We start from the raw sequence: 11,842 nt of genomic DNA, 5'->3' as shown, positions 1-11,842 counted from the left end.
GCCGCAGAGGATTTCTCTGCTGTAACCGTGAAGGTTACAGCTTGTGGCGACCAGAGGGGAGGAACTGTAGTGCGCGGTAGTCTTATAAAGACGTGGGTAATTTCGAGGCTGCCTAAAGACACCGCTGCTTACGTGCTGTAAGTTACGTGTTTTCCCTGTGCACGCACACAGGCACGCCGTGCTTAAGCTTTCTCTTTTAGAAGCTGCTTGGGAGTAGTTGAACAGTGCAAAAATGAAGGTGAGCGTCTATCTATAGTCAAATAGTGCGTTATCGAAACTTAGTGAGTTGTATTTTTAATATTTTATAATAGCTTTTCACGTTATTTATCAATTTCACTTTACTTGCACCACAAGACGTGGATTAAGAAGCAGCAAACCTGTTGTTTTGATGTGGGGTGTGTGTATGTATCTTGCAGATGTCAGAAGACCTTGCTAAGCAGTTAGCTAGCTACAAAGCTCAGCTTCAGCAAGTTGAGGCTGCCCTATCTGGGAATGCAGAAAACGAAGATTTACTAAAACTGAAGAAAGACTTACAGGTGAGAACTTGTGAGGGTATGAGTAGCTAAAACTTTGGGGTCTTTAGCAGGTGTTTCATCTTTCCTAAATATTTGCCTTGCAACAAAAATATATGCTTGGTGGGTTTATTACTTTCTTTTCACATAATTTGATACAATTATGGTAGGGTTGGTTTGAAAAAACCCAAAGTGTGGCCTATTCTAAACCTGTCTTGTAGATCAGTAAAAAAGATGTACTAATTTATATTGCAAACTCTTCTGCTAAAAACTTTAGCCCGAGCGATGAAAGATAAGCCAGTGCTGTCTTTACTATCTCTTTTTCTTTTTTTTTTTTTTTAAAGCATTTCTCAGAAAGTCATTATTTTTTGTTGCTATCACTATGCTGAAGCCTGATGGTTGGGCTTAACATTATGCCTTTCTGCTTATTTTTGAGTTGTCAAATCATTTGATCCGGAATCTGTTTATTCATTGCATGCATTTGCAATGATAAAAACTTTAGAGTGTAGTTCTGTATTCCTTGTACCTCTAAGCCTTGGCTGGTTTTTGTAAAAGAAAGGAGGAGAGTCGTGTTCTTCATTTGCCACCTGCAGTTTTTTAAACATTTGAGAGCATACCGCATTCTTAAGAGCTAAAAACCATGTCTGGTCCTTATTTGGTATTGTTTGGTGACAGGAAGACCACCAGCCTAATTTTAAGTTGATAAGTGGTCTTTTAGATTCTTGTGCATATAAAGACATACTAAAAAAACTATCAGTACTGTTAAAATTTGTCATGAGAGTGCAAGATGCTGCTTCATTTCTGTTGTGGATTGCGATCAGATCTAAAAATATATAAAACTACCCAGTACAAGATTCAGTAGCCGCTATTATGTATGGAAAAAACAGCCATAAAAATGATGCTTCAACCAAAATACGAGTAGTGCCTCAAATCAGTGATCTTTAGAATTCATTTTAAATTACAAAGGCTTTGTGCCCACAAGGCACTTTATAGATCATCTTAATGTCCTTCGTTGTACACTGTTAAAAGCATGTGTATATTTTTATATTTTTAAAATGCACAGCAAAACCCATATGGGATGATATTTCCGATACCAACACGACCTCGGCTTTGATATGCAGAGATCATTGATGTGAAAGGACAACTTGCAAACTTTTTTATAAAAGCTTTCTGCACAGAATGGGGAAGATCTTTACACTTTCGTCCCCAAAAGGTTTGCTATCCATATGTTCCACCTTGAAAATGATACAATGTTTTGCAGACTTAATAGATGCCAACCTAACAATTGTAAAAATGGGCTCGATGCTTCAGGGTCCCAACTAAGTAGCTTTCAAATTAGTTCAGAAAAATTGTTACAATGTAATTGAAACACTTTTTTCTGTCATAAATAGTGATGCACTACTGCATTTCGTATACTCGGCTCATTCCTGAGTAACAAGATTAAAATAAATGTTACAAGAATTTTTTATAAATACTTCGCTTTTCACCTTTTGTTTCACTGAAGCGCTTCTAGGACAGTGTCTGTGCACCCAAGGACCAAACTTACCTTTTGTACCAAGTAGAGTTGATGGCAGCTGTCATCTCCTGTAATTGGAGATGATATCTGTGGGTGTTGCGTTCTGGAGCGTAGATCTCTGTCTGGCTTTGTAAAGACCAGTTGGTCAGGAAAAATCTTGGCAAACTCTAACTCTGCGGGTCACACCTTCATGTCATGGGAATGTGGCAGCAAGCCACAATGTTCAACCCATGTGGCCCTATTGAGCTGCTGTGGTAGTCTAACGTGTGCTCAGAAATTTTCTTTGAATGAGCTATTCCGTAAAAGACATGGGTTGCAATAAAATAAATGTTTCTATCTTGTGTGCTTAGCACTATGATATGTAGATATCAGATGAAGATTTTACCAAAAGTTTGCTATTTATAGCCTGGTGTGTAAGTGAATCTATCAAATTCAAAGAATCCTTGGTAGACTTGTCTGAAACTATTCGCACTGGAGTTCTACAATAAGCCATTTATGAATGTGGCAAGAATAAGTCAACAGTTTTGTATTACCGGTAGTCTACATCGCTGAAATACTCGCTTTCGGGTAGCTTGTGCCTGATGTGATCTATTTGACCTGTTGAGATAAGATACCTGTTTCAAACCATGTTGCCTCTTGGATTTGCAGAATACAGCTATCTATATGTTGAGGAATAGTTTGGGATTTTGCACCTGGGAGGGAAAATTAGGCTAATGGTCTATGTTCTGCGGAGCGCTCTCAAATTAACTTGATAATCAAAATCTGTTCTGGTTCAGCTGTAGTATTACAGAAAATGGAAACCAATGTAGTAGAAGTAACTGTATGCATGTTTCTCTGCTTACAGTTGCTACTGATTGTGCTTACTGCTGCGCTTATTAACTAGCAGCTCCTCTAAAACAAAGAGCAGAACTTTTGTTAGGGAGATGTTGGAAATTCAGACGTTAACAGCTGCAACAGAAACAAATTGTTAGGCCATTCATGCCAGTTGTATAGTTTATCAGATAAAAACGCATGTAAGTTTATAATTGTATTAACTTCTTATTTGGGAACTGCTTATGATCCTTTAGGTTCTTGAGGAATGAAGAACAGCTTCTTTACCACTTTTTCCTGAGCTACATCCGTAGCTGAACTAGGATCTGAAACCGGGAGGAAAGTTCGGGCTCCACTGAGCCTCAGTTGAATGTTGTTTATCTGTAACTCTCCCCTAATTTAAATATTTACTGTTAGTTAGGAGAGTGACAATGGTTCATGCTGAGATACTCAAAGAACTGAAGAATTTTTCTTCGAGGACTGCGGAGTTGCTTTGCCTTATACAGAAAGTTTAAATGGCCTTTTAGGTGTTGGCTCCTTTGACTTTTAACACAGGTGAAAACTAGTGGTCTTGACTGCGCAGAGTAAGAATATAACATTGACAGGAAGTTGGGGAGGGTTTTTTGCATGCTCCTGTCTGTGAATGAATAATATTTAAAGGAACTGGAAAAATTTGTTATTTGTCTTGTTGGATTAGCAAGGGAAGGCCTGACCTGAAATCTTAAGGTCAGGGAATTTAGAGAAAAACAAACACTTACATCAAAATGACGTAAGGAAATAAATTTCTTTATTATGCATCCAAGTGCTTTCTATAAAGGAGAGGGCTTACAGAGTGGCAGTCCTGGAAGGCAGTCTTCCACCCTGGCTCTGGGGCTTCAGTTCAGCCAATCCACCTATGTTTGAGTAAACCGAAATATGTTTCATCACTTAGAAATGCTGCACTTAAACTTGTAGCTGTTGTGTGTTTTATAGATTACTATATATAATACAGGCAGCCAGTCCCAAATGGGAAGGGGTGAAAGAAACTGCCAGCTAGAGAAAGAATAAAAGCATTACGTCGTTTCACGTTTTGTCTTCAGAGCACTACTGTCCTACTGAATACTTGCTCTGCCACATGTTATGTGATATTTTTTTTTTTTGGTCGATAACCAGCAGCATATGCAGCCGTGTGTAGAGAGTCACACTGTTGATTTTTTGTTTTTTCTTGAGACTGTCTAGCTGTGTCTTTCTGCCTATGGATAAACAATTCATGTAGAAAGAAATGCTATAAAAATAATAGGCGGCTACTTGAAATTTTGAGGAGGGCATGGGAAACTCTGCTGCAATACAGCAAGGACCATACAGCTTTTTATCTACTTTGGCAATGAGTGAGTTTAGTTAAATGATTAAAAAACCAAAACAAACTTAGTCCACTTTACATCAGCTATGAATTTAATACAGTAACTTCCAAAAAACCAAACCAGTAAGCCTGGGGTAAGAATATGCATGTAACAGAGTTTGAAAAATTATTCTTTGTGGGTTTTTTGTCTTTTATAGGAAGTCATAGAATTAACCAAAGATCTCCTTTCAACACAACCTTCAGAAACTCTTGCAAGTTCTGACAGTTCTGCTTCTGCTCTGCCTAGTCACTCCTGGAAGGTTGGGGATAGGTGTATGGCGATATGGAGTGAGGATGGACAGTAAGTGTAGAAAACTTCTCTAACAGTTACATGAAATAGTTCAATGGTAAGAGACTTTCATTCAGTTTGAACTGCCCCTAGGGTGACTAAAAGCAAAAAGAAATTTGGAAAGAAATATGATATTAGGCATTCTTGTACTCTCGTTATTAAAGGTCAGTATTTTAGATAAAAAAGCAGAGAGATGTGGGGTCATTTTCTAGAAATGCCCTGTTTGTCACTAACCTTATAAAAGTAGGGTAGCTTTGGTAAATTACCATTTGCTAATGTAATAAATGGCAGACTTTCATGAATTGATCTGTCAGAGCAGTCTTTCGTAAAGGTTTCAGGATGTATAATTCATAATTTGTCATTGCATTCATATATATATGTAATTGCTATCAAGAAAAATCCTTGCTGCATCTCAGTTTGTGCCACTAATTGGAAATTAATTTTTAATTGGAAATGCTGTTTCTTGGCTGTGAAATAACTAGCTGTGTAACGCAACTATAGAATGAATCAACCTTTTGGATTTAGTCTCCATTACATTAGCCTGTGAAGTTCTGGGAACCCAAGCAGTTCATTCTGACTTCATAATCTTTGAAATAAACATTCTAAAATTACTTTGCATACTGCAAAATGTATAACTGTTGCAGCTTTTTAAAAATTACTATTTGTGCAGGACTAATATCCCAATCATTACCACTTAGAGAGGAGCTCTGTTGTTCAATGAATGTGGTTCTCTTAACAATGTGGTAACCACATAGAGATTTTGGTATAGCTATTGATGTCTTAGCTAGAAAACAAACCTAAAAGTGAACAGTCTTTCTGTCACAGATTATTGAGTGAAATGTTTTTGTCTAAGAACTTAAAAATTGAATCTTGCTGTCTTAGGTCACCATTGGGTCATTCTTCTTGCTCTTATCACTGGGTTAGAGGATTAGAGCTTGGGGAGGAATGTGCCAGTGTCCACTGAAGTGGATCTTATTGGACTTTAATTGTATTGCTTTTTTTTTTTAACCCCCTGCTTCTGTTACAACATTTAAGTGACCAGTGTTTCATGAAGAGCTAGCCAGAGATTAATATTTTTTACCTCATGCAGTTTGGGTTTCCATATATTTTCATCTAGCTCAATTCAAGATGTTGTTGGCCCACTAAAATTGCACAAGAAATTAATTTAGTAAATGTTAACGGGAATATTGTCTATAAAACATCTCATTTTATTCCTCTATTTGCTTTTGATGTATCCTTTTGCTCTGAATTTAGACTCAATTATTTTAAATATTTTTGGAAATGTCACTTGTCCTTTTTCCTCTTTCCCATCATGAGGTCAGTTTGGTTGACCAAAATGTTTCACACACACAAATATGAAATGGACTGATTTCTGCTAAAATTTCAAAATTGCTATTTTAAATCAATAGGAAAACTTTCAAATTTAAGTGTTGAAGGGGGAATATTTTGAAAGCTTCAGTTTTCCTTAATTCTTCTTCATATGGAGAAAAATGGAACCAAAGCTTTGCTCTTGTGAGCTGATATTTTCCAAAACTCCTCGGTGAATTCCCTGAAAGCTGTGTTCTGTGAATGCAGGATTTTGTTGGGTCATCTTTTTCAATCGCATGACCTGCCAGAACTAGAACCAAATCAGGATATCTGATTACATTGGCCCCAGCATTAATCATTAGTTTTGATAACTGTGAGGCCATTGCTTCTTGATGCTAAAGGTCAAATACAGCAGATTCCAGTCTTTGTACTTGTGTCCCTTTGACCTTAGCAAATAATCTCTTGGTTTGATTTGTGTATTGTCCCTGAAAATGAAAGCCGATATTTGCAAGTTTTTTACTTAATGCCATTAGCTGGTTGACAGTGTAGGTGTTGAAGGGCTGAGTATTAAAGCTTTACTCACATGCTTACAGCCATGATATCTTTACAGGTGTTATGAAGCTGAGATTGAAGAAATAGATGAGGAGAATGGAACAGCTGCGGTCACATTTGCTGGATATGGCAATGCTGAAGTTACACCTCTGTTCAACCTCAAGCCTGTGGAAGAGGGGAGAAAAGCAAAAGAGGACAGTGGCAACAAACCCATGTCCAAGTAAGTAACACACAGGCAGAAGTCTGAAAGCTGCTTTGTTTTGTTTTTTTTCCCCCCAGCTATAAAAATTGGTTAATTAAATAGAATCTCTAATTTTTGAAATTTTATATATCTTTAGTATCTTCACATTTGCTTGAAAAAGGATCTTCAATCAATCTAGCGCATAATGTTTGGTAGATTATTGTGGCTGGTATCATGTGTGTTATGTATCCTGGCAAGATAACGTGATAGACTTTGTTTTACTCAGATTATGCTATTTCAAGATATCAAGTATGTAAGCAGTAGATTTAAAAAAAAAAAGCTGGTTCTCTTTCATTGACAGCAGAGAGCCTACAAGTTTCAGCCCAGATCTAGCGCAAGCTCTACTCAGGTCTGTGATCTGGCCCACAACAGTGTACTTCCCAGCACGAAGGACTTCTGCCCCATCCCTGTGTAGGGTAGCTGTGTTGACCCTTTTGCTGGGGAGATGTGCTTTACTGAATATCCTACTGTGTCTAACATAGAAAGGTATTTTTAAGGGCTGAAACTTTTTTGGGGGGGAAGAAGAAAAAAAAAAGGTGGTACAATTTTCAGAGTTTGTTACAGCCAGTGATCCCTTCCCTACAGCCAGCGATCCCTTCCCTAAGGGGTCATCCTGAGGGACGCTGCACTGTGGCATAGATCAACTCCTTGAACTTCCTTATCTTTACTGAAGTAACTTATCTTTGTTCTTTTCCTTCCATCCCTGTCCAATACTTGGTAGCACGGGAGTCCTGCAGACCTCCAAAAAGTTTGGGCTTTTCACTCGAATGGGCTATTTAAATTTTCCAAACCCTAGATGTTTCTGAAATGTGGAAGTGCTGATAGGTACACTTTCAGTTTCAGAAATGAATTGCACTCAATCCCATGGGTTGCTGTGTTTGGCTTGGTCTTAGTCAGGTGGTGGTGGTGGTTGTTGTTCTTATGCCCAAATACATAAATAAACAATGTAATGCTTATGCATGGAAAGACTTGTTTTGTTTTTTTTTTTTCCTAGAAGTGGAGAATGTTTACTGGCTTTGTTTTCTGTCATTTACTTATGGAAAACTATTGTGCATGTCTGTCTTACGGGGGTTTTAGTTTCTTACAGGAAAAGGCACAGACATAAAATGTCTTTTTTCCTTCTCTCCAGAAAAGAGATGATAGCCCAGCAACGAGAGTATAAAAAGAAGAAAGCTTTGAAAAAAGCTCAGAGAATTAAAGAACTTGAACAGGAACGAGAGGACCAGAAAGTCAAGTGGCAACAGTTTAACAACAGAGCCTATTCTAAAAACAAAAAAGGCCAGGTTGGTTCGGTTTTGTCAGTATGTGAATAACAACAGGGCATAGAATTCTGTGCAGTACTTTGGGAGAGAGGAGGAAGTGGTTTTTAAAGGGATTTAAAGGGGGTTCATCTTTGGGATTCTGAAGTGTGCGGTTTGGTATTTTGTACGCTTAAAAGGCCTGGTTTTGTACTGGATGATTTTGGAGGAGTGCTACTCTTAAGAGGCTGAGCTTGCACTTAGCTTGGAGAGCTGGGCTCACTGTCAGTTGCCTGGTAGCGTTTGCTGGAGCTTAGAACCTGAGGGCCTGTCTAAACCTCCAAGCCTGACTTCTTGCCGTGTTTATGACCTGGCAGACACAGCACTAGGTAATTGCCCTGGAATAGCAAGCGTAGTGCAAAAAAGGTAGCGAGGACATTTTAAAGCCTTACTTCATTTTTATCGTGGCTTGACCAAGAGGTGCCAGACATAGTGGTAAAACTTCAGTCTTCCTTATGAACAATTATTAGAGATCATCTTATGAGAGGTGAATTTTATTCATTATTGGCCTGACCCAAGGTCCCGAGTACCACAGTCACATCCAGCACTTAGGTGCCAGGATGTTCCCAGCTCTGTTGTCTCACCCGCTGATGATGTGCCACAGATGAGCTAGCCTTGAGAAAGCGTGCCTGTCTATGGAGTAAGAAGTTGAGGATGTTGAAACCCTTCAAACGGTAATGATTGCTTGGGGTTTTTTTTAAGAGCAAGTTAGTAATTATTCAGAAATGGTGTTTTCTGTTTCATTTGCAGGTAAAGAGGAGTATTTTTGCTTCCCCTGAGAGTGTAACTGGCAAGGTTGGAGTTGGAACGTGTGGAATTGCAGACAAACCTATGACACAGTATCAAGATACCTCTAAATATAATGTCAGGCATCTGATGCCTCAGTAACAGGGGAAAAAGGTGGAACTTCATCTCTGCAGGGCTTTACACTTATCTTTTTATCATTATATTTTTCTAAAAGTAAATTATTTGTTGGCACATAGCGAGTAGTCCATTTTGTCACCATCACTTTGGCTTCAGCTGATACGAGCCTTAAATCTCCAGCTATTGATTTGACCTCCCTAATCATTAAAACTTTTTGTAGTTGCATTAAAATACATTCTGCAGGTAAATGCTTTCATGAACTGCTGTTACCTGTTACTCTGAAAGCAGTAGTTATCTGCAGCTTTGATCTCTGGAATCTTCCATTCATACTAGTAGTGAAGTTTTTTTTTTTCCTTAAGAAAAGTGGTGGTATAAAAATGGCACCTTAACAGCCTCCCTCGTTTCTGTAGTCACAGTGCTGCCTGTGCTGCCTGTGCTGTCTCAGCGACAAGCTCAGCATTACAGAGCCGGCTCGCTGCAGCTCTGCGAGAGGGAGCTGGACTCCATCATAGCTTATACGTCACATGGAATTGCTGAGGAAGTTCTAAGTTACTCCCTTACAAATCCACTGAAGATCAATTTGTACAGCTGTAAATGAGGGCAGAACAGGGCCGATAGGATCTTTATTACTAATGACAATTCATGTGCTAGAAACAATAAATCTGACTTCAATTCCAGTCTGAATTTCCTGTGCTAGAAGTTAAGCAAAGGAGATTCTTTTTTTTTAAACACTCATCGAATTTTAATAAAAGGCTATTGAAAGGTTGTTGAAATGTAACCAGAAAACCATAGGACAAGGTATTTAACCTCCAATTTCAAAGTAGAGAACTGTACATAAAAACACCCACCCCAGCCCTCCCCAAGGATGAGAGAGTTGGAGAACATAAGTGGTTGTGCTTTGGAAAGGAGCCATCATCTCCCCCCTTGCAGATCTTGCAGGTTTGATGGTACGCTCACAGACCTGGAATACACCGTAACAGCTTGCGTCTGGGCCTCCTCCATCCAGTCAAGTAGAACTGCAGCACAGCAGATAGGAATGCCGAGATCCCACTTAGTTAGTTGTGAGTGAGTAAAGGTTAGTCTCAAGTTTCTGTCCTTAAATAATTGACTGGCCCTAGTGTTCATTGTAAGTTCAGCTCTATTACAGTGCTGCTGAGCCCCTTCGATTTTATTCAGGAAACCACGTGTAAAAGCTCTTGCTTTCTTGTATTTTATGTGATTTGCTTTCCTCTGTTACTTGTCTCTCACTTACGGTAGTGGTGCCATCTCTGGATCCCTAATGTGTTTAAAGAAGTTAATGGGTAGCCCTGTATACAATGTAGATATTATTTTTGTAAAATCTAGGGCTGAGTTAATGGACAAGAGTACATCAGGTGTTTCCCCATTAAATAATTAAAGGGTGTTTCTTGTCCATTAACCCTGACCATTATTTCCCTGTATATTATGTTAATGTAGCTCATTTTGTAATTTGTTAACTAGATCAGGTCACGTCAGCAATTGTTGATGCACTGATTGGTGGAAATGTCCATCAGTTACCTGAGTCACAACTCAAGCTAAACTCTACAACTAGTAGTTTAGAATCCATACATAGAAAAAGGTTCTCCCTATAATGGGAGAAGGTGATTTTTATGAATACGAAGTGTGTTAATTTCAGTTTTGTATGTTTAACTTTTATTAAATAAAGTGTTTAAAATCTGCTGGATATATTTGACACAGTGAAAGTATACATGGGGGGGCAGTAGGTGATCAGGAAAGCAGGAGGTGTAGAGTCTGCTGGGCGGAATGCAATCCTCAAGTGATTCAGAACTCCTTCATGCTCACTGCAAGATGAAGCAGATGTTGCCCAATTCCTCATCTTCACTGGTAGCAGGCAGGGTAAGTTTTCTTTTGCATAGAAAAACTCTAATTTACCACAAGATAACGTGATGGAAGACCTCACTGCTTTTTAGACAGGGAGTCTGTAGGACAGCCTGCACCCTATGGAGACATGTCTCAGCAGTGACATCAAACAGGTGATAGTCCTGTGACACTGACAGCTGCCTGTTGAGGAAGGTCACCTGTTGCCTTTCACAGGTGGCTGTGATACAGAGATACTGTATCACTTTCAGTATCCAAAAGGAGCAGAACAGTTGGAAGAGAGAAGTTAGAACAGAAACACACTAAACTAGGCAGAACTGGAGTTTCCCAGTAAGCTAGAGACACTACGGAAAAGATACTTGTTGGAGAACACAGATTTGTTCCTTTCAGATGAGGATACTGTGCAAGATGACCAGTATGGGCTACACGCTTCCTCTTGAAAGTAAGTTACTGCAGAAAATGGTTTATCTAGTACAGCCTCAATCTTGCACAAGTTTTCATCTGTTGGGGAAATTAAACCAGCACAAATCTGACTCACAAATCTGGGACTGCACCAGTCAGTTTAAGTATTCGGAGCAGTCTTAAGAGTAGCAACTTTAAATTTTCATGGTCATAGCAATCCATTTCTCTTATGCTTTCCCTTATGCCAGAGTGAGATTCTTGTTTTGCTTATTTCTGTAGATGCTTGGTCTCAGAGGTTTGTAAATACAAAAAAGGACTTTAACTTAGAAGACTGCAATTCAACACTGGAGATGTTTAGAAGGCAAAACTGATAGCAGACTTCTATACTTCCCACTGATGTTCCTCCACTCACCTGAATCAGCACTGTGGCAGTATTTTGTGAAACGACCACCACCTGTGTGTCTCACCACAGTTACACCAAGTCTGGGATTACAGAAAATGTTCCAGAGTCAGGCCCAAGAGAAGTATCACTACCTTGCAGCTGGTGCTGCTCTTTGCACTGCAATTTGTGCAATCTTTATCTGAGCTCTAAAAACCTTCACTTACTTACCAGATTGCAAAATAAGGAGGGATGTTTGCATCAGGACTACGGTAAACATCCATGCCACATACCCAAGCTAGTGACCTGTTAACATATGACCTGATTAAGCAACTTCCCTGACATGTCAGAACCTCTGGAGTTGAGCTGAAGGCTCTGCTACACAAAAGCACTCGCATTATTTCATCTTGTAACACAATTACCCTTCTATGCTGAA

The 11,842-nt window shown here is 39.0% G+C and overlaps 1 protein-coding gene across 2 annotated transcripts; it reads left to right on the top strand.

Moving 5' to 3' along the window:
* The first annotated feature begins 98 nt into the window (after positions 1–98).
* Positions 99–10,470, top strand: SMNDC1 (survival motor neuron domain containing 1). Of its 2 annotated transcripts, none has more exons than XM_009277859.2 (6): positions 99–137; positions 355–536; positions 4,375–4,517; positions 6,424–6,585; positions 7,736–7,889; positions 8,655–10,470. In XM_009277859.2, exons 2-6 carry the CDS (start codon positions 417–419, stop codon positions 8,790–8,792), a joined length of 717 nt encoding a protein of 238 aa, XP_009276134.1. In that variant the 5' UTR covers positions 99–137; positions 355–416; the 3' UTR covers positions 8,793–10,470. The 2 variants fall into 2 exon arrangements, with proteins under 2 accessions (XP_009276134.1, XP_019327281.1); XM_019471736.1 differs by lacking the exon at positions 99–137 and adding an exon at positions 1,576–1,725 and having other exon boundaries at positions 463–536.
* Positions 10,471–11,842: the final 1,372 nt, after the last annotated feature.

Source organism: Aptenodytes forsteri, unplaced genomic scaffold, assembly GCF_000699145.1.
Source record: "Aptenodytes forsteri isolate BGI_AS27 unplaced genomic scaffold, ASM69914v1 Scaffold15, whole genome shotgun sequence".
Taxonomy (NCBI): Eukaryota; Metazoa; Chordata; class Aves; order Sphenisciformes; family Spheniscidae; genus Aptenodytes; species Aptenodytes forsteri.
This window is presented reverse-complemented; position numbering and strand designations above follow the sequence as displayed.

Excerpts from the sequence above, each read along its gene's own strand:
- SMNDC1 (XM_009277859.2), top strand. The coding sequence starts at position 417 with ATGTCAGAAGACCTTGCTAAGCAGTTAGCTAGCTACAAAGCTCAGCTT. Across the intron at positions 537-4,374 it reads AACTGAAGAAAGACTTACAG|GAAGTCATAGAATTAACCAA; the intron begins GTGAGAACTTGT and ends TGTCTTTTATAG. Across the intron at positions 7,890-8,654 it reads CTAAAAACAAAAAAGGCCAG|GTAAAGAGGAGTATTTTTGC; the intron begins GTTGGTTCGGTT and ends TTTCATTTGCAG.